The 24150-nt window shown below is 34.0% G+C and overlaps 1 protein-coding gene across 1 annotated transcript in view; it reads right to left on the bottom strand.

Annotated features, from left to right (window-relative positions):
* ADAM32 (ADAM metallopeptidase domain 32) overlaps positions 1 to 24150 on the bottom strand; it is a gene marked incomplete at its 5' end in the record, with an annotated part of 153579 nt that overhangs the window by 94156 nt on the left and 35273 nt on the right. Inside the window, 2 exons of the mRNA XM_007178426.2 lie at positions 20392 to 20558; positions 20994 to 21065. Of these exons, the coding sequence (XP_007178488.2) occupies positions 20392 to 20558; positions 20994 to 21065 (239 nt within the window). The remainder of the gene's footprint in view (positions 1 to 20391; positions 20559 to 20993; positions 21066 to 24150) is intronic.

Here is a 24150-nt window from a genome sequence, read left to right as displayed (position 1 = left end):
GAGGGTTCGATCCCTGGTCGGGGAACTGAGATCCCACGTGTCACGGGGCAAGTAAGCCAGCACACCACAACTAGAGAGTAGCCCGTGCACTGCAACGAAGATCCCAAGTGCCGCAACTAAGACCCGTCGCAGCCAAAAATTTTTTTTTAATTAACTATATTAATAAGTAAAAACAATAAATATTTTTTTAAATTCCTCAATCTGCCTTCTCACTTCTAATTTGATTGGCACTTCTTTAATTTGGCCCTTTTGTTATATGTTACTTCGAGTCTCTCTCTCACTCTTGCTCTTGCTCTCACTCTCATTGTTTCTTCCTCCTGTAAACTATAAACAAGTAGAGATAATGTACCAACATTAATCTTCTGGAGTGACATCAGCAAGATGGCAGAATAGGAGTTTTTTAGCCCTCATCTCTCCACAGAAACAACAATTTTGACAAACACCCACAGATGTGGCCCAAGATCCAAGGAAAGGCCCCACGCCACACTGGAGCAAAAAATCCAAGAATAGACATATTGAAGAAGGTAAAAACAGTTTCACTTTACCCATGTCACCATTCCCCCAACGCAGCACAGCTCAGTGCCAAGAGAGCTGCCTTCAGCCATGATTTCTCCCACAAGGGAAGGTGAGAGTATAGTGAATACTGCCAGCCATGCAAGATGACGCCAAAGAGGCCCACTTTTTAAACGCCCATTGAGAGATGAATGGATAAAGAAAATGTGATGTACATACACAGTGGAATATAATTCAGCCTCAAGAAAGAAGGAAATCCTGACATTTACAACATGGATAAACCTGAAGGACATTATGCTAAGTGAAATAAGCCAGACATAAAAAGGCAAGTACTGTATGATCACACTTATGTGTGGCATCTAAAATAGTCCAACTCATAAAAGCAGCGAGTAGAATAGTGGTTGCCAGGGGTTGGGAGATGGAGGAAATGGGGAGATGATCAAAGGTACAAAGTTTCAATTATGTAGGATGAATAAGTCTTGGAGGCCTAATGTACAGCATGATGATTATAGTTAATAATACTGCATTGTATATGTGAAATTTGCTAGAGAAGATCGTAAGATTTCTCACGGCACACCAAAGAATGTTAACTATGTAAGGTGGTGTATGTGTTAATTAGCTTATGATTTCACAATGTATACATATATCAAATATCACATTGTACTCCTTAAATATGTATAATTTTTATTTGTCAATTATACCTCAATAAAGCTGTAAAAGAATAAAAATAATAAAAGCAAATATAGGGAAACTGAGGCAGAGAGCATCAATTGCCCTAGGGGACAGGGCTGAAGTTAAACGCAGGAAGTTGGCCTCCAGAGTTTAAATTTGAATCACTATGCAATATTATCTCAATAAACATTTGTTGAATAAAGGACAGATTGTAAAAGGTTAAAAAATTAAGCTTGCTATGTTCATTGTTCCTACTATAGGACCTAAACCAGATTATAAATTTCTGGAGTACAAAGACCATAGAGAATTACTATTATTTATCGTAATTTCATAGTATTTATTCTAGGACATTACTCATATGCAAAGTATGTTGATGCATTAAAATAACATCAAGGGATCAAGAAGGGTTATTACTCAAGTTCAAGGAGGCTGACTGTACCATAATTTCTACATTTCTAATGGGATAAATTCTCTCACCAATTTCACTTATTACTGTAACAAATTTCAACATCCTATTAAAAGGATAATACATCATGTCAAAATTGAGATTGATTCTAGGAATGCAAGATGGTTCAAGGTTAGGAAATATATCACTATAATTATTTCTATTGAATGCCAATAAGAATATCTTAAGTCATCCCTATAAAAGCTGAAGGATTATTTTTCTTTTTTTTTTTTAAGATTTTTTGATGTGGACCATTTTTAAAGTCTTTACTGAATTTGTTACAATATTGCTTCTGTTTTATGCTTTGGTGTTTTGGCCCTGAGGCATGTGGGATCTTAGCTCCCCGACCAGGGATCAAACCCACACCCCCTGCATTGGAAGGCAAAGTATTAATCACTGGACTGCCAGGGAAGTCCCTGAAAGATTATTTTTCAAATTGTTGGTATAGTATGAATCTATGAATATTGCCTTACTATTATTCAAATTCTAAAACATGCATGTGCACACACACAGAGCCAAACCTACATTTTAGCCCCCAAAGCTAAAAAGTATTACTCAATGAGGTAACATTCCCTAAAGTAAAGAAGAAAACAGACATGACCCATGTTACCATTATTACTACTACTAGTTAAAACTGTACTAAACTAGCCAAAGCAATAAGAACAGAGAAAGAAACTGAAAATATAAAAATAAAGAGAAAGAGATAAAACTACCTGTATTTGCAGATGGTATAATTATATGCGGGAGAAAACCAATGTAATAGACTTAAGAATGATTAAAAACAAAGAAATTTAGTAAGGCAATAGGATATAAAATCAATATGAAACTAAGATAATTTTACAAACAAAAACAATATATAGTTAGCAGATAGAAGACACATTTACAACAGCAACCAGAAAGACAATATACCTAAGAAAAGTTATCAATAAATGTATAAAACCTATGAGAAATTAACTTCTGAATGACGAAAAACTGGAAAGACAAAATGTGAGATGTGAAGACTAAACAGTTCTCTATAGCTCAATTTATAAATTTAACATAGTCTTAAAAAATAGGAGCTAGACAGGTTGATTCTAAAATTTCCATGGAAAATAAATTTAAAACTTCCCTTATACCCATGAAGCGGGAAGCCCTTTCTAATTATGACTCAAACTCTAGAAACCATCAAATAAAAACCTGATGAATCCTGCCTTAAAAATAAAAGTATTTTGTATGGCAGTTAAAAAATACACACACACGACAAGCCAAGCCAAAAGACAAATTAAGAAAGAAAACTACTTCTCATTGCAAGGCAAAGAAATTTATCTTTTTATCTATATCTGTGTTGAAATTGATATCTAAATGCATCTATCCCTATCTATCTAGATATCTAGCTATCTACCATCAGGCTCATGAAAAAGAAATGAAAATTAAAACTATACCAAGATACCCTTTCTCATGTACCAAAGGTGAAAAAAAACTTGACCATACACTTTGTTGGCTAGACTGTGGGGAAACAGACCCTTCTCATATGCTATTGATAAGTGTGCAAAGCACTAAAATCAGTGCCAAAATCTGGTATTAGCTATCAAAATTAGAATTATACTACCTAGAAATATCACTCCTGGGAGTCTGCCTTGTAGATACACATGCACATATAAAAATGACACACATAAGGTTTTTTTACTGTAAGATTTTTTTAAATAATAAAATATTGGAATCAAGCCAAGTACCAATTATTAAAGAACTAGTTAAATAAACTACACACAATTTTTAGACCCTATTATAAACTGGTTAAAAATAAGTAAGGGCTCTGTGTTCTGATATGAAGACGACTCTGAGATATATTAATAAAACGAGGACAGAATAAGAGTTATATAACATGCATCCTCTTGTTTCAGAAAGGACACAGAATAAGAATAAATACACTTATTTTCATATTTTTGCACAAAGACCACTAAGAGAATACAGAAGTCACTAATAAAAATGATTTAACTCCTTGGGACCAGGAAGCAAAGGATGTAGGTGGCAGACTGGAAGTAAGAATTTTCTGTAAAGGCGGTAATTAGTGCTAACCACTTGCTACATTGAGAACAGTGTTATTTCAGGGAATGGATGTGACAGTCATTCTGTAATGCACTTAGAGAAGTGTTTAAAAACACATGTATATCTCTTTGTATCATCTTCAATTTCTTTCATCACTGTCTTATAGTTTTTGGAGTACAAAACTGTACTCTTTTGCCTTCTTAGGTACGTTCATTCCTAGGTATTTTATTCTTTTTGATGCAATGGTAAATGGGGTTGTCTCCTTAATTTCTTTTTCTGATCTTTTGTTGTTAGTGTAAAGAAATGCAACAGATTTCTGCGTATTAATTTTGTATCTTGCAACTTTACCAAACTCATTGATGAGCTCTAGTAGTTTTCTGGTAGTGTCTTTAGGATTTTCTATGTATAGTATCATGTCATCTGCAAACACTGACAGTTTTACCTCTTTTTCAATTTGGATTCCTTTTATTTCTTTTTCTTCTCCGATTGCAGTGGCTAGGACTTCCAAAACTATGTTGAATAAGAGTGGTGAGAGTGGACATCCTTGTCTTGTTCCTGATCTTAGAGGAAATGCTTTCAGTTTTCCACCATTGAGAATGATGTTTGCTATGGATTTGTCATATATGGCCTTTATTATGTTGAGATAGGTTCCCTCTATGCTCATTTTCTGGAGAGTTTTTATCATAAATGGGTATAGAATTTTTTCAAAAGCTTTTTCTGCATCTATTGAGATGATCATATGGTTTTTATTCTTTAATTTGTTAATATGGTGTATCACATTGATTGATTTATGTATACTGAAGAATCCTTGCATACCTGGAAAAATCCCACTTGATCATGGTGTGTGATCCTTTTAATGTGTTGTTGGATTCTGTTTGCTAGTATTTTGTTGAGGATTTTTGCATCTATGTTCATCAGTGATATTTGCCTGTAATTTTCTTTTTTTGTGACATCTTTGTCTGGTTTTGGTATCACGGTGATGGTGGCCTCATAGAATGAGTTTGGGAGTGTTCCTCCTTCTGCAATTTTTTGGAAGAGTTTGACAAGAAATGGTGTTAGCTCTTCTCTAAATGTTTGATAGAATTCGCCTGTGAAGCCATATGGTCCTGGACTTCTGTTTGTTGGAAGATTTTTAATTACAGTTTCAATTTCATTACTTGTGATTGGTTTATTTATACTTTCTATTTCTTCCTGGTTCAGTCTTGGAAGGTTGTACCTTTCTAAGAATTTGTCCATTTCTTCAGGTTGTCTTTTTTTTTTTTTTTTTGGCATATAGTTGCTTCTAGTAGTCTCTTATGATCCTTTGTATTTCTGCAGTGTCAGTTGTAGTAATTTCTCCTTTTTTATTTCTAATTTTATTGATTTGAATCCTCTCCCTTTTTTTCTTGATGAGTCTGGCTAAAGGTTTATCAATTTTGTTTATCGTATCAAAGAACCAATTTTTAGTTTTATTGATCTTTGCTATTGTTTTCTTCATTTCTCTTCCATTTATTTCTGCTCTGATCTTTATGATTTCTTGCCTTCTATTACCTTTGGGGGTTTTTTTGTTCTTCTTTCTCTAGTTGCTTTAGGTGTAAGTTTAGACTGTTTGAGATTTTTCTTGTTTCACGAGGTGAGATTGAATTGCTATAAACTTCCCTCTTAGAACTGCTTTTGCTGCATCCTATAGATTTGGGGTCATCGTGTTTTCATTGTCATCTGTTTCTATGTATTTTTTTATTTCCTCTTTGATTCCTTCAGTGATCTCTTGGTTATTCAGTAGTGGATGGTTTACCCTCCATGTGTTTGTGTTTCTTACAGTTTTTTTCCTGTAATTGATTTCTAAATTCATAGCACTGTGGTCAGAAAAGATGCTTGATATGATTACAATTTTCTTAAAATTACCGAGGTTTGATTTGTGACCCAAGATTTGATCTATCCTGGAGAATGTTCCGTGTGCATTTGAGAAGAAAGTGTATTCTGCCACTTTTGGGTAGAATGTCCCATAAATATCAGATAAGCCTATCTGGTCTATTGTGTCATTTAAAGCTTGTGTTTCCTTATTTATTTTCTGTCTGGACAATCTGTCCATTGGTGTAAGTGGGGTGTTAAAGTCCCCCACTACTATTGTGTTCCTGTTGATTTCCCCTTTTATGGCTGTTAGCCTTTGCCTAATGTACTGAGATGCTCCTATGTTGGGTGCATATATAATTGTTATATCTTCTTCTTGGATTGTTCCCGTAATCATTTTGTCGTGTCCTTCCTCGTCTCTTGTAACAGTCTTTGTTTTAAAGTCTACTTTACCTGATATGAGTATTGCTATTCCAGCTTTCTTTTGATTTCCATTTGCATGTAATATCTTTTTCCATCCCCTCACTTTCAGTCTGTATGTGTCCCTAGGTCTAAAGAGGGTCTCTTATAGACAGCATATATTAGGGTCTTGTTTTTGTATCCATTCAGCCAGTCTGTGTGTTTTGGTGGGAGCATTTAATCCATTTACATTCAAGGTAATTATCAATATCTATGTTCTTATTACCATTTCCTTAATTGTTTTGGGTTTGTTTTGGGAGGTCTTTTTCTTCTCTTGTGTTTCCTGCCTGGAGAAGTTCCTTTAGCATTTGTTGTAAAGCTGGTTTGGTGGTGCTTAATTCTCTTAGCTTTTGCTTATCTGTAAAGCTTTTGATTTCTCTGTCGAATCTGAATGAGAGCCTTGTTGTGTAGAGTGTTAGTGGTTGTAGGTTTTTCCTTTTCATCACTTAAAGTATATCCTGCCACTCTCTTCTGGCCTGCAGAGTTTCTGCTGAAAAATCAGCTGATTTGTAATAACCTATAAGAGATAAGGATCTGAAAAAGTATATACATATATATATATATATATATATGTATGTATATCTGAATTACTTTGCTGTATACCTGAAACTAACACAACACTGTAAATCAACTATATTTCAATAAAAAAATAAAATAAAAACACATGTAATAAAGATGATTATAAAAGTATAAAAAATGCTAAGAATTTTCTGTGTATAATTTTCTACATAGGTTTGACTTTTGAATAATATAAATGTGTTATCAATTCAGAAACATAACATTAAGTTTTGGAACAAAGCTAAATAAATCAATATCAAATCTCATATAAATTTGATAATAAAGAAAGGATTTATTTCAAGAGACTTTGGAGTAAAGTTCTTTGTACATCTGTAGTAAGATATATTCAAAAAACTATTGTTGGTTAAAGCAATACATAGTCATGTGAATGACATGAGAAATCTATACTTTCAGAGAAAGAGAAAAGACATAATGATTAAATTAAAGAAGCTTGGTAAAAATACCATTATGCTAATTATAATTAGATCAGGTTAAACTGACTACAAATATCCATATGAACTCATAATTTTTGCATTTAAAAAATTAATTTATAACTTCATACAATAAGATTTACTTTTTAATGTATAGTGTTGTTTTGACTAAAGCATACACTCATATAACTATACCATAATTAAGATATAGAGCAGTTCCATTAACCCCCAAATTTTCCCCATACACCTCCCCCTACACCAAGCTATTGGCAACTGATCTGTTTTTCTGTTCCTATGTTTTGCCTTTTCCAGAAAATACATGTATGTTATACATGCATGTGTGTTTAGTGTGTGTGTGTGTGTGTCTGTGTATAAAATTGATTCTTTCACTCAGCAAAATAAATTTGAGATTAATCCTTGGTGTTTGTTACACATATTGATAGTTCATTTATCTTTATTTTTGAGTAGTGATTCATTGTATAGATAAATCACAATTTGTTTATCCATTTACCAGTAAGGACATTTGGGTTGTTTCCACTTTTGGGTGCTTATTAATAAAGTCACTATAAACATTCTCTTACAGGTTTTTTTTAAACAGGTTTTTATTTCACTGTAGTAAATATCTCAGAGTGGTATTACCAGGTATGTTTAACTTCATAGGAAATAGCCAAACTGTTTTCCAAAGGAACTGTACCATTTTGTATTACCACCAGCAATGCAGAAGAGTGTTCTCCATATTCTCCAGCAGGTGGCATTGTCAGGTTTTTGTTTTGTTTTGTTTTACCCACTATAAGAATGTAATAGTTTCTCATTTTGGTTTTAATTTAGATTTTCCTAAAGAATAACAATGTTGAGCATCTTTTCATATGTTTATTTACCATCTGTATAATTATTTGGTGAATGACAAATACTTTATCCACTTTTTATTGTTTTTATTATTATTATTATTGAGTTTTAACTTTTTTAAGCCTTCAGGTACATGTCCCTTATCTAATAAGTGATTTCAAAATATTTTCTGTATTTGGCTGTGACTTGTCTTTTCATTTTCTTAAAGTATATAACAAAGGACAGTAATTTGATTAAATTCTTACCTTCACTATATCAATTTTTCACTTTAGGAATCATGCTTTTGGTGTTACACCTAAAAAAAATCTTTGCCTAATCTAAAGTTACAAAGATTCCTCTACCATGTCTTTTTCTAAAAGTTTTATAGTTTTAAGTTTTGGTTATTTAGATCTATCACTCATTTTGAGTTGTTATATATGTTATGAGGTATAGATGGAAGTCATTTTGCATACGAATAACCAGTTATTCAGCACCAATTCTTGAAAAGACTATACTTCCTCCATGTAATTGCTTTTGCACTTTTGTGAAAAATCATTTGACCTTATATGTGTGAGTCCATTTTGGGTCTATCTGCTTGTGAATAACACACTGTCTTGATTACTGTAGCATTATAAAAACTATCTAAATCAAGTAGTGTAAGTTATCCATACGAGTTATTTTTTTGGAAATTTTTTTGGTTATTCTAAGTTCTTGACTTTCCACATAAGCGTTAGAATCAGCTTCTCAGTTGCTACAAAATATAGTGCTGGAATGTTGATTGGAACTGCGTAGAATCTATACATCAGTTTAGGGAGAACTGACAACTTAACAATACTGAGGTTTCCAATCAATGAACATGATATATATCTCCATTTCCTTAGGTCTTCTTTGATTTCTTTCAACATTTTACAGTTTTCAGTATACAGATCTTTCTCACATTATGCTAACAATATCTAAGTATTTCATGTCTTTAGTGCTGTTATTTTCTCTTTTTTTTTAACACAGAATGAAAAAAATTTTATTTACTTATTATTAAAACATATTTGACACATAAAATTATGCATATTTAAGGTATACAATATGTGAACTTGATGCATTTATATATTGTAATATGATTGCGACTGTAGCAATAATTAGCACCTCTATCACATCACATAATTATTATTTCTTTTTAGAGGTCGGAATAATTAAATTGTAGGCCCTTAGCAAGTTTGAAAATTATAATAAAATATCACCGTCTATATTCACTATACTGTGTATTAGATCTCTAGGTCTTATTTCCTACTTGCTGCAGATTTGTACTCTGAAACAACATTAGTTCTATCATAAATGGTTCATTTTAGTTATGTTTCAAATATTTTATTGCTAGCATATAAAAATCAGATTCATTTTTGTAAATTGACTTTGAAACATGCAAACTTGCTGAATTCAGTTATTAAATCCAGTAGCTTTTTTGTAGACTCTGGGATTTTCTAGGTAGACAATCACATCATCTATAAATCCATATGTCTTTTATTTTATTTTCTTGCCTTACTGAACAGGTTAAGATCTCTAGTGTGGTGCTGAAGACCAGTGGTGAGAGCAAACATCTTTGCATGTTGCCAAACCAGAGAAAGAATACAAAAGTGAAAATTACAGGCCAATGTCCCTCCTGAAAATAGACACAAAAATACTTAATAGCATAGCAAATAGAATTCAGCAATATATAAAAAGAATAAAACACCATGGCCTTGTGGGTTTACTCCAGGAAAGCAAGGCTGGTTTAATATTTGAAAAGCAATCAATGTAATCCATCATGTTAACAGGTTAAAGAAGAAAAACTACATGATCATATCCATTGATACAGTAAAAACATTTGACAAGTTCAACACTCACCCTTGACAAAAAAAAAACTCTCAGAAAAATAGAAATAGAGGATAACTTTCTAAAAATTGATAAAGAGCTTCTGCAAAAAAAACCCCTACAGCTAACATTATACTTATGTGCAAACAAAACACATGAGCAGACGTTTCAACAAAAAGGATATGTAGATGGCAGAAAAGCAGATAAAAATATTTTCAATAGCATTAGCCATTTGGAAAATGCAAATTAAAACCACAATTAGATACCACCACATAACTATCAAACAATAAAATTAAAAATAATGAGAAAACCAAACATGGTAAAGGATGCATACTCATATAATGCTGGCCAGAATGTAAAATGGTAGTCACTGAAATAAATTTGGTAGTTTCTTTAAAAACTAACTTAAAAACTAAACATGCAACTACTGTATGACACAACAATTATACTCCTAGTTATCTGCATCTTAAAAATAAAAACTGATATTCACATAAAAACTTGTACATGAATGTTCATCATAGCTTGATTTATAAAAGCCCGAAAGTAAAAAAAATATATATCCTTCAATGTGTAAACAGTTAAACAAATTGAGTACATACATATGATAGACTACTACTCAGCAATAAAAGGTGCTGATATGTGGAAAAACTTGTTTGATTTTTTAGAGTATTATGCTGAGTAAAAATATGCCAATCCCTAAAGGTTACATAGGATATAATACCACTTAAGTAACATTCTTGAATTGATAATATACATATAGAGAACAAATTAGTGGTTACCAGTGGATATGGATGGAGAAAAGGTTTATAGGAGGAAGTAGGTATGGCTATAAAAGGGAAAAATGAAGAATCTCTTTGGTGACAAAAAATGATCTATGCCTTTACTGTATCAGTGTCAAATTCCCATTTATGGTATTATACTATTGCTTTGTAAGATGTTAACACTGATGGAAACTGTTTAAAGAGTACATGAGGCCACTCTATATTATTTTTTCATTGGTATAATTGACTTATAATTTTAGTTTCAGGTGTCCAACATAATGATTTGATATATGCATATATTGTGAAATGATCAACCGTTATGATAACCCTAGTTAGCATCCATCACCACACAAAGTTAATTATTTTTCTTGTGATGGGAACTGTTAAGATTTGCTCTCTCAGCAACTTTCAAATAGACAGCACAGTGCTATTAACTATAGTCACCATGCTGTACATTACATCCCCATGAGTTATTAGTTTTATAACTGAAGTTGTACTTTTTCATCACCTTTACCCATTTCACTTAACCACACCCCAACCTCTGGCAATCACCAATCTATTCTGTATAAGTTCACGGTTTTGTTTTGTTTTGTATTATTTTGGTTAAACATACAACTAAGATCATGCAATATTTGTCTTTCTCTGTCTGATTTATTTGACTTAGCAAAATACCCTTAAGGCCTATACATGTTGTCACAAACGGCAAGATTGCCTTCTTTTTATGGTTGGATAATACTTCATTATGTATATAAACATATTGTTTTCTTTATCCATTCATCCACCATTGGACATATAGGTTGATTCCATGTCTGTCTATATCAATATCAAATAAAGTAGACTGTAATTCCAGAAGCATTGATAGATCATATAATTCTTTCAATAGATGAAGAAAAAAACGTTTGATAAAATTTAATATTCATTCATGATTTTTAAAAACCTCTTAGCAAACATAATACAGGAAACTTTTTATTTGATAAATAGCATCTACAAAACCTGTACGGCAATTTTATACTTAATATTGATACAAGAAACAGCTCAAATAAACAACCTAAACTTACACCTAAAGCAATTAGAGAAACAAGAACAAAAGAAACCCAAAGTTAGCAGAAGGAAAGAAATCATAAAGATCAGTTCAGAAATAAATGAAAAAGAAATAAAGAAATTATAGCAAAGATCAATACAACTAAAAGCTGGTGTTTTGAGAAGATAAACCATTTGATAAACCATTAGCCAGACTCATAAAGAGAAAAAGGGAAAAGACTCAAATTAACAGAATTAGAAATGAAAAAGGAGAAGTAACAACTGACACTGCAGAAATACAAAGGATCATGAGAGATTACTACAAGCAACTATAGGCCAATAAAATGGACAACCTGGAAGAAATGGACAAATTCTTAGAAAAGCACAACCTTCTGAGACTGAACCAGGAAGAAATAGAAAATATAAACAGACCAATCACAAGCACTGAAATTGACACTGTGATTAAAAATCTTCCAACAAACAAAAGCTCAGGAGCAGATGGCTTCATAGGTGAATTCTATCAAACATTTAGAGAACAGCTAACACCTATCCTTCTCAAACTCTTCCAAAATATACAAGAGGGGGGAACACTCCCACACTCATTATACGAGGCCACCATCACCCTGATACCAAAACCAGACAAAGATGCCACAAAAAAAGCAAACTACAGGCCAATATCTCTGATGAGCATAGATGCAAATATCCTCAACAAAATACTAGCAAAGAGGGCTTCCCTGGTGGCGCAGTGGTTGAGAATCTGCCTGCCAATGCAGGGGACACGGGTTCGAGCCCTGGTCTGGGAAGATCCCACATGCCACGGAGCAACTGGGCCCGTGAGCCACAGTTACTGAGCCTGCGCATCTGGAGCCTGTGCTCCGCAACAAGAGAGGCCATGATGGTGAGAGGCCCGCGCACCGCGATGAAGAGTGGTCCCCACTTGCCGCAACTAGAGAAAGCCCTCGCACAGAAACGAAGACTCAACACAGTCATAAATAAATAAATAAAAGAACGTGAATTTCTTTGGAAAAAAAAAAATACTAGCAAAGAGCATCCAACAGCACATTAAAAGGATCATACACCATGATCAAGTGGGGTTTACCCAGGAATGCAAGGATTCTTCAATATATGCAAATTAATCAATGTGATACAACATATTAACAAATTGAAGGATAAAAACCATATGATCATCACAGTAGATGCAGAAAAATCTTTCGACAAAATTCAACACCCATTTATGATAAAAACTCTCCAGAAAGTACACATAGAGGGAACCTACCTCAACATAATAAAGGCCATATATGACAAACCCACAGCCAACATTGTTCTCAATGGTGAAAAACTGAAACCATTTCCTCTAAGATCAGGAAAAAGACAAGGTTGCCCACTCTCACCACTATTATTCAACATAGTTTTGGAAGTTTTAGCCACAGCAATCAGAGAAGAAAAAGAAATAAAAGGAATCCAAATCAGAAAAGAAGTAAGACTGTCACTGTTTGCAGATGACATGATACTATACATAGAGAATCCTAAAGATGCTACCAGAAAACTACTAGAGCTGATCAATGAATTTGGTAGAGTAGCAGGATACAAAATTAATGCACAGGAATCTCTTGCATTTCTATACATAATGATCAAAAATCTGAAAGAAAAATTAAGGAAACACTTCCATTTACCACTGCAACAAAAAGAATAAAATACTTAGGAATAAACTTACCTAAGGAGACAAAAGACCTGTATGCAGAACACTATAAGACACTGATGAAAGAAATTAAAGATGATACAAACAGATGGAGAGACATACCATGTCTTAGATTGGAAGGATCGACATTGTGAAAATGACTATACTACCCAAAGCAATCTACAGATTCAATGTAATCCCTGTCAAACTACCAATGGCATTTTTCACAGAACTAGAACAAAAAATTGCATAATTTGTATGGAAACACAAAAGACCCCAAATAGCCAAAACAATCTTGAGAAAGAAAAACGGAGCCAGAGGAATCAGGCTCCCTGACTTCAGACTATACTACAAAGCTACAGTAATCAAGACAGTATGGTACTGGCACAAAAACAGAAATATAGATCAGTGGAACAGGATAGAACACCCAGAGATAAACCCATGCACATATGGTCACCTTATCTTTGATAAAGGAGGCAAGAGTATGCAATGGAGAAAAGACAGCCTCTTCAATAAGTGGTGCTGGGAAAAATGAACAGCTACATGTAAAAGAATGAAATTAGAACACTTCCTAACACCATACACAAAAATAAATTCAAAATGGACTAAAGACCTAAATCTAAGGCCAGACACTATAAAACTCTTAGAGGAAAACATAGGCAGAACACTCTATGACATAAATCACAGCAAGATCCTTTTTGACCCACCTCCTAGAGAAATGGAAATAAGAACAAAAATAAACAAATGGGACCTAATGAAACTTATAAGCTTTTGCACAGCAAAGAAAACCATAAACAAGACGAAAAGACAACCCTCAGAATGGGAGAAAATATTTGCAAATGAAGCAACTGACAAAGGATTAATCTCCAAAATATACAAGTAGCTCATGCAGCTCAATAACAAAAAAACAAACACCCCAATCCAAAAATGGGCAGAAGACCTACATAGACATTTCTCCAAAGAAGATATACAGATTGCCAACAAACACATGAAAAGATGCTCAACATCACTAATCATTAGACTTCTCTAATCATTAGAGAAATGCAAATCAAAACTACAATGAGGTATCACCTCACACAGGTCAGAATGGCCATCATCAAAAAATCTACAAACAATAAATGCTGGAGAGGGTGTGGAGAAAAGGGAACCCTCTTGCACTGTTGCTGGGAATGTAAATTGGTACAGCCACTATGGAGAACAGTATGGAGGGTCCTTAAAAAACTAAAAATAGAACTACCATATGACCCAGCAATCCCACTACTGGGCATATACCCTGAGAAAACCATAATTCAAAAAGAGTCAGGCACCACAATGTTAACTGCAGCACTATTTACAATAGTCAGGACATGGAAGCAACCTAAGTGTCCATCGACAGATGAATGGATAAAGAAGATGTGGCACATATATACAATGGAGTATTACTCAGCCATAAAAAGAAATGAAATTGAGTCATTTGTAGTGAGGTGGATGGACCTAGAGTCTGTCATACAGAGTGAGATAAATCAGAAAGAGAAAAACAAATACCATATGCTAACACATATGTATGGAATCTAAAAGAAAAAAAAATGTTTCTGATGAACCTATGGGCCGGACAGGTATAAAGACACAGACGTAGAGAATGGACTTGAGGACACGAGGAGGGGAAACGGTAAGCTGGGATGAAGTAAGAGAGTAGCATTGACATATATACACTACCAAATGTAAAATAGATAGCTAGTGGGAAGCAGCTGCATCGCACAGAGAGATTAGCTCGGTGCTTTGCAACCACCTAGAGGGGTGGGATAGGGAGGGTGGGAGGGAGACACAAGAGAGAGGGGACATGGGGATATATGTATGCATATAGCCGATTCACTTTGTTATACAGCAGAAACTAACACAATATTGTAAAGCAATTATACTCCAATAAAGATGTTAAAAAAAAAAACAGAGCTGAAAAATACAATAACTGAAATAACAAATACACCACAAGGAATCAACAGCAGATTAGATGATAGAGAGAATGGATCAGCATTCTGGAAGACAGAGTAGTGGAAATCACCCAAGTTAAAAAGAAAAAAGAAAAAACTTTAATGATAATAGATTAAGGAGCTCTGGGGCAACATGAAGTGACATTCACAGTCATATTATTGGCGTCCAAGAAAAAGAAGAAAAAAAGAAAGAGGCAGTGAAATTATATGAAAAAATAATAGGTTAAAAAATTCCCTAACCTAAGGAAGAAAACAGACATCCAGGTCCAGGAACCACAGAGAGAACCCAACAAGATGAACCCCAAAATGTCCACACCAAGAAATGTTGTAATTAAAATGTCAAAAATAAAAGATAAAGAAGAACCTTTATAACAAGAAGAGAAAAGCAAATAATCAAGTACAAGGAAACTCCCATAAGACTATCATCTGACTTATCAGTGAAAACTCTGAAGGCCAGAAGGCAGTGACGTGATATATTCAAAGTAATAAAAGGGAAAAACCTAAAACCAAGAATACTCTACCTGGCAAGGATATCATTCAGATTAGAAGGAGAGATAGAGTTTTACAGACGAGCAAAAGCTACAAGAGTTCAGCTCCACTAAAACAGAAAAAAGAAATGTTAAAGGACACTTTTGCAAGCAAATAAGGGCACAACTAGAAATAAGTAAAATTATGAAAGGAAAAATCTCACTAGTAAAGACAAACAGAGAGTAAAGAATAAGGATCAACAACATATAAAGCTAAGTAGGAAGGTTACAAGATAAAAGTATTAAAGTTATCTGTATCCACAACAAGTAGTTAAGGCATACACAAAACAGAAATGATGTAAAATATGACATCAAAAAAAAAACATGTAGGAGTAATAAATGTAGAACTGTAAGAATGTGTTGTAGCTTAACAGATGATCAACTTAAATGTGTGTATATATATATATATATATTCCACCCATAAACAGTAGAATACACATTCTTTTAAAGAGCACATGGAACATTCTCCAGGACACATCACCTGGTAGGCACAAAACAAGTTTCAGTAAATTTAAGAATGAAATCATAGCAAGCAACTCTTCCAGCCACAACAGTATGACACTAGAAATTAACCAAAAGAAAACAGCTGCAGAAAACAGAAACACGTGGAGTCTAAACAACATGCTACTAAACAAGCAATGGGTTGTTGAAGAAATTAAAGAGGAAATCACAAAATACTTTGAAACAAATGAAAATAAAAACACAACATTTCAAAATTTTGGGGTCACAGCAAAAGCAGTTCTAAGAGGGAAGTTTATAGTTATATACGCCTATCTCAGGAAACAAGAAAAATCTCAAATAAACAACCTAACCTTACACCAAAGGAATGAGAAAGTTAGTAGAAGGAAGGTAATAATAAAGAACAGAGAGGAAATCAATGAAATAGAGATGAAGAAAAAAATAGGAAAGATCAATGAAACTAAGAACTTGTTCTTTAAAAAGATAAACAAAATTGATAAACCTTTAGCCAGACTCATCAAGATAAAAAGGGCCCCAATCAATAAAATCAGACATGAAAAGGGAAATGTTACAATAGACACCCCAGAAATACAAAGGATAAGAGACTACTATGAACAACTATATGCCAATAAAATAGATAACCTAGTAGAAATGGACAAACTCCTAGAAATGTACAATCTCCCAAGACTGAACCAGGAAAAAATAAAAAGACCGATTAAAAGTGTTGAAATTGAAACAGTAATTTAAAAACTCCCAAAAAACAAAAGTCCACGACCAGAAGGCTTCACAGGTGAATCCTACCAAACATTTAGAGACGGGTGAACAGCTATCCTTCTAGAACTATTCCAAAAAACTGCAGAGGAAGGAACACTTCCAAACTCATTCCATGATGAGTTCATAGAACTCATCCTATGATGAGGTCATCATCACCCTGATACCAAAACCAGACAAAGATATCACAAAAAAGAAAATTATAGGCCAATATCACTGATGAATGCAGTTGCAAAAATCCTGAACAAAATATTAGCAAACCAAATCCAACAGTACATTAAAAGAATCATACACCATGATCAAGTGGGATTATCTCAGGAGACAAGGATAGTTCAATATCCATGAATCAATCAATGTGATAAACATTAACAAACTGAAGAGTAAAAGTAATACAGTCATTTGAATCAATGGAGAAAAAGTTTTTGAAAAATTTAACATCATTTTATGATAAAAACTCTCAACAAAGTGGGTAAAAAAGAACATACCTGAACATAACAAAGGCCATATATGACAAACCCACAAATAACATCATACCTAAGAGTGAAAAGCTGGCAGCATTACCTCTAAGACTAGGAATATGTCAAGGATGCCCACTCTCACCACTTTTATTCAACACAGTATTGGTAGTCCTAGCCACAGCAATCAAACTAGAAAAAGAAATAAAAGGAATCCAAATTGGAAAAGATGAAGTAAAACTGTCACTGTTTGCAGATGACATGATAGTATATATAGAAAATTCTAAAGATGCCATAAAAAAATATTAGAACTCATCAATGAATTTAGTAAAGTTGCAGGATACAAAATTAATGTAAAGAAATCAGTTGTGTTTCTATACACTAATAAAGTCTACCAGAAAGAGACATTAAGAAAACGATCTCATTTACAATCACATCAAAAAATTAAAAGACCCAGGAATAAATCTAAGCAACATGTAAAAGACCTGTTCTCAGAAAACTAATAAAACACTGATGAAAGAAATTGAAGAGAATACAAACAGATGGAAAGACATATATGTTCATGTACTGGAAGAATTATTATGTTAAAATCTCATACAATCTACAGATTCAGTGCAATGCTTTATCAAAATACCAATGGCACTTTTCACAAAATTTGAACAAAGAATACTGTAATTTGGATGGATCCTCAAAAGACCCCAATAGCTTAAGCAATCTTGAGAAAAAGAACAAAGCTGGAGACAACTCATTCTCTGATTTCAAACTATACTACAAAGCTATATTAATCAAAATAGTATGGTACTGGCAAAAAAAAAAAAAAAACCAGACACGTATATCCATGGAACAGAATAGAGAACCCAGAAATAAATACAAGTTTATATGGTTGATAATCTATGACAAAGGAGGTATGAACACACGATGGGGAACTGACAGCCTCTTCAATAAGTGGTGGTGGGACAACTGGACAGCCACATGCAAAAGACTGAAACTGGACCACTTTCTCACACCATATTCAAAAAAACCTCAAAATGGATTAAGGAATTAAATGTAAGTCCTGAAACCTTAAAAAATCCTAGAAGAAAATATAGGAAATATGCTCTTGATATCAGTCTTGGCAGTATTTTTTATATCTGTCTTCTCAGGCAAGGAAAGCAAAAGCAAAAATAAACAAATGGGACCACATCAAACAAAAATGCTTTGCACAATGAAGGAAAATATCAACAAAATGAAAAGGCAACCTATTGAGTGGGAGAAGATATTTGCAAATGATATATCTGATAAGGGATTAATTTCCAAAATATACAAAGAACACATACAACTCAACACTAAAAAATCAAATATCCTGATTTACAAATGGGTAGAAGAGGGACTTCCCTGGTGGCACAGTCGTTAAGAATCCACCTGCCAATGCAGAGGACATGGTTTTGAGCCTGGTCCAGGAAGATCCTACATGCCACGGAGCAACTAAGCCGGTGCACCACAACTACTGAGCCCGTGCGCCACAACTACTGAAGCCTGCACGCCTAGAGTCCATGCTCCGCAACAAGAGAAGCCACCGCAATGAGAAGCCCATGCACCACAACAAAGAGTAGCCCCCACTCACCGCAACTACAGAAAGCTCACGTGCAGCAACAAAGACCCAACACAGCCAAAAATAAAATATAAATAAATTAATTTTTAAAAACGAAATTAAAATTTTTTTTAAATAAAAATAAAAATGGGCAGAAGACCTGAAAAGATAGTTTTCCAAAGAAGACATATAGATAGCCAAGAGATACATGAAAAGATTCTCAATATCACTAATCATCAAGGAAGTGCAAATCAAAACCACCATGAGATATCACTTCACACCTGTCAGAATGACTAGCATCAAAAAGTCTACAAATAACAAATTGATATATAGATTTACCTCTTTAAACATTTCAAGAGGTTGCTTGTGGGACTTAACAAATGTTGCCAAAAGTGGTAAATTCATGGCAAAACTGGCTATCTAACTGGAAGAAAATTAAATTTTACTTCTCTTTTATGTTATGTAAAAATTAGACTAAGATGTATCACAAATTTATTTATAAAAAGTAATAATATTTATTCTTTAAAAAAAATCTGCAGACTAAAATTAGGGCTAGGAGAGATCTTCATCAAACAGGAAATCCAAAAAACAAAAACAAACAAATTTTAAAAAACAGGAAATCCAGAAGTAAAAAAAGAAAAGATTAACAAATTTGGCCCTATAAACATAAAAGATTTTATGGAGCAAAAAAAAATTTAATATCTATAGTAAAATTATAGACATGGAAAAATGTATTTTTTATATACATAAACAAAGGATTAATATCTAAACATTCAATAAGCTCTTACAAGTTACAACAAAGTTGTCAAATAACATGAAAAGGCAATTCCAGAAGGACAGATCCAAATGATCAACAAACATATGAAAAGATGCTCAAATCTACTAGTCTTTGGAGAAAGCAAATTAAAAAACGTTAACATCAATTTATATTCATCAGACTGGCAAAAAATGAAAAGAAACACACGCGCATAATTGGCAGAGATGTGGGGAAAAGATTAATCTTACACACGCAAAAGGAAATATTGATATTATCATGCCAACTTAAAAATATGTATATGCAGATTTATTGAAAGACATGCTGATCATAATTGCTGGTAAATTTTATATGAATAAAATTATAAGTATACAGTTATAACTGATTGTTAGAAAACTAACATTTAAAAATAATGCAGAAAATTCAGTAGGATAAAATATTTTAACCTACTTTACCAAGGCTTTGATCAAAACTCATAACAAAGATATAAACTTCACAAGATAAATCCCATCTCTTTATGTAGTGATTAAGATTATGGGCTCTGGAGTTACAAACTGTGGGTTCAAAACCTAGACACACCAATCAAGAGTCCTTAGTTGGTTTAACCTCCTGAAATATCAATCTCCTCAATAGTAAGTGTTGATAAGCACAGAAATAAATTTTAGCAATCTTCTTTTACTGTCTGACAACCAGAAAGAGAGCATGAGGGCTGAATGAGTGCATGATAATCAAAGTATGAATAGTCAGAAATGAACAACAATTCCCTAATTTAAGCTACATCAATATCACAAATCTTTGATTTCTAAGAAGACTGAAACATTATACTTACATGAATAGATATGCAATATCATGAGGCCTTAGGGTAAGATAAGACTTTTTCCATTCTAAAAATCTATGCAATAATTCATCTGCCTCACCAACAGTAGAGATCTTATTTTTATCTGACCACAATTCCAAAGATGACAGCACAATAGCAATTTTAAATGGGGTAAACATCTAAAATCAGAAGAGATAAATACATGAAAAAATTAATTTTTATGTTATTTTATAATAACCAAGAAATTAATTGAATGTTTTAACAAATCCACCCTCAATGTATATGGATAACTTTATTCAGAAATGCCACGTCAGCCGCGGAGCAACTCAGTCCATGTGCCACAACTACTGAAGCCTGTGCGCCTAGAGCCCGTGCTCCGCAACAAGAGAAGCCACCGCAATGCGAAGCCCGTGCACTGCAATGAAGAGTAGCCCCCGCTCACCACAACTAGAGAAAGCCCACGCACAGCAAAAAAGACCCAAACGCAGCCAAAAATAAATAAATAAAATAAATAAATTTTTTAAAAAAAGAAATTGCCATGTCAAGTTAATGCAAATTATAATTTCAAAACTAGTACGAATTTTCCTAACTAGTATGAAAAGGAAAATACTTACTGAATTTACAAGGGCAATAATTTCGATGACTTTATTTGTTACCATCATGCTATCAGAGCCCAGGTTATCATACTGAAAAACAGAATTAATTTAAAATTTAAATATCATTTGTTATGTAATATGTTTGAGATCTACTCTCTCAGGTTGAGGCGCTTTGGGGTTAGAACACTTCAGAATAAGACAGTAACAATTAAAATAGGAATATAAATTGGATCACTCACACATGCTACTATGTAAAATTGTATAGCCACTCTGAAAGATAGTTTGGCAACTTCTTTCAAAACAAATAATGGACCTAGAAATTGCACTCCTGGGCATTTATCCTAAAGAAGTAAAAACTGGTGCTCACAAAAACCCATACATGAGTGGAAACAACTCCTATGTCCTTCAATGGTTAACAGGTTAAACAAACTGTGGTACATTTATAACACGGAATACGATTCAGTAATAAAAAGTAACTGAACTGTTGATATATGGAACAGCCTGGGTAAACCTCATGAAAATTATGCGAAGTATAAACAAATCTCAAAAGGATACATACTATATCTTAACATTTATGCAATATTCCTGAAATCACAGATGGAGAATAGATGAGTGATTACCAGAGGTCAAGAAGTAAGGAAGTGGGGAGAGATGTGTGTGACTCCAAAGGGATAACACACAGAGTCTTGTGATGGTACTGTTCAGTGTATTGGTCATGGTGGTGGTAGTTATGAATGGCTACATATGTGATACTACCACATAAAACCACACACACATACACACACAAATGAGTGTGTATATAACTGCTGAAATCTGAATAAGCTCTGAAGAATGTGTCAATGTTAAATTCCTTATCAAAAAAACTCTCTAAAGTACATTATCCCTTGGATATTACACAGGACCCTCAAGTTCAGCATATCCAAAACTACGCTCATTATCCTCCCTCAAAAATATGCTCCCACTTAGATTTCCACTTCTTTAGTGAATGCTCTTATCACTTATGACCTCCCACATTTATTATACTATATGTTCTGTGACAGCAAAACTTTTTCTGTTTTGTTCACTGCTCCATCCTCAATAAATAGAACAGTAACTGGCATCTAGGTGATGCTTAATATATTTATTAAATGAATGAATAAATCAAATCAATTTACAAGTTCTTCTAATTCACCCTCATTAGTAACTTTTAAAATTGTCCTTTCCTGTCTATTCCTAACACTATTAATTTGTAAAACTTCACCTTGATTACTGGAATAGTCTCTTAAACGCTTTATCTTACTCCAATTTTTACACCACCATTCCTGTCCCTACGCTATTGCAGAAATGATTCTAAATGTAAATATGAACACATCATTACCCTGCTTAAAATCTTTCATTGACTCTCTATTACCTTTAGGATAAAATCCAAATATCATGTCAATTCTTCAATTCATCTCTTTCCCTTTCCCTTCTTCAACCCTGTGTATTAATCATACTAAACTTTTGCAATTACCTGAAAAGAACAATCTCTCATATTTATGCACCCTTGCAAAGAAAGGTTTCACACTGAGTCTTTCCTGGCCCCATCCTCCCCCCATTGCCCAAACCAACCAAACCAGAACACAGCCTCCAACCATCTCCTTTACCAGGTTCTCACACTCCAATTCCCCTGCCCTAATCATCCAAGGGCAAGGTAGCAAAAAATGTGAAACCACCTCTATTCTCCAGAACCCAATGCAATTTTTCAAGTTAGCCAATGCTAAACCTGTTTACCTTGTTTTGCTATTCCTTCCCACAGAAATCACAATAAAGGCTCCTGCCATGTTTTCCTATTGCTCCCTCTGTCTCCTGACCTACTCTGGTGCTTCTCCATGTGGCATGATGTGGTATGCCCTTTCCTCCTGGGAACTGCGAAAAACAAACTAACCTTCCAATAGTAATCATCTCCTGATCTGTTGGCATCAGCATACCTGAATAATAATAAAACCTACATTTTAAAACACCTACTTACATGCTCTTACAATACCTCAGGTTACAGCTGTGTGTCTCCATGTCTTTCTCCATTAATGCACTGTGTTTTTATAGCACCATAAACTTCCCTCAATCTGGCACTGAATTCACTAGGCTACAACTGTGGATTTAAAATTCGTGAAGTGATTGAAGACATCACTATTCTTCTTTATATGCCCAATATCTAGTAACACAGATGTCATACTGGCTCAATGTTTGTTTTATTAAAGAATACATAAACATAAATATTTGTAAGAACATAAAAAAGAGATGTTTAATGAGCATTCTATGGCTGACAAACCTGGCAATTTAGACAAGAAGCTTTTAAAACAACTCTCAAAATTTGTAACATAATCCTGAAACAAAATAATTCTCATAAACCAAAATATTCCCTGGAAATTTAGTCATCTTTACTAGAAATATCTCAACTTTCTCTTAAATGTTCCCTTTGCCCTTTTCCCTAATACTCTAATAAGTCAAGTATTTTAATATCCTTCTCCAAACCTCTCCTGTCTCTGACCCTCAACTCTGGCTTCCTGACAAGCTCTACAATCCTATGAATAGAAATGGAAATTCACATTCTCTGTAGTATTCCATAGATGTGACAATCAAATACTTACCTTCAAAACAAAACCTGGAAAGTATATTTTATCCCTGTTTTCTGAAATCTTTGAAATACAGGAGAAATAAAACCACACCCGATTGAGTACAAACTGAGTTATCACCTCAAGGGTCTGAAGTTCAGAGATCCTCAAATTGTTTATGGGAATAAGGAATCTAGAGGTGCCTTTAGACTAGACTCAATCAGACTTGAGTCAACAGACTCAAACAGTTGCACCATTAAAAACCACTAAAGGGCTTCCCTGGTGGCGCAGTGGTTGAGAATCTGCCTGCCGATGCAGGGGACACGGGTTCGAGCCCTGGTCTGGGAGGATCCCGAGTGCCGCGGAGCAACTGGGCCCGTGAGCCACAATTACTGAGCCTGCGTGTCTGGAGCCTGTGCTCCGCAACAAGAGAGGCCGCGATAGTGAGAGGCCCGCGCACCGCGATGAAGAGTGGCCCCCGCTTGCCACAACTGGAGAGAGCCCTCGCACAGAAACGAAGACCCAACACAGCCATAAATAAATAAAATAAAAATTAAAAAAAAAAAACCACTAAAAAAAAATCTTGACATTTTAACGTAAGC

This window comes from Balaenoptera acutorostrata, chromosome 21 (assembly GCF_949987535.1).
Source record: "Balaenoptera acutorostrata chromosome 21, mBalAcu1.1, whole genome shotgun sequence".
NCBI classification, from domain to species: domain Eukaryota; kingdom Metazoa; phylum Chordata; class Mammalia; order Artiodactyla; family Balaenopteridae; genus Balaenoptera; species Balaenoptera acutorostrata.
Note: the sequence above shows the minus strand (reverse complement) of the source record. Positions and strands in the feature narration are given on the sequence as shown.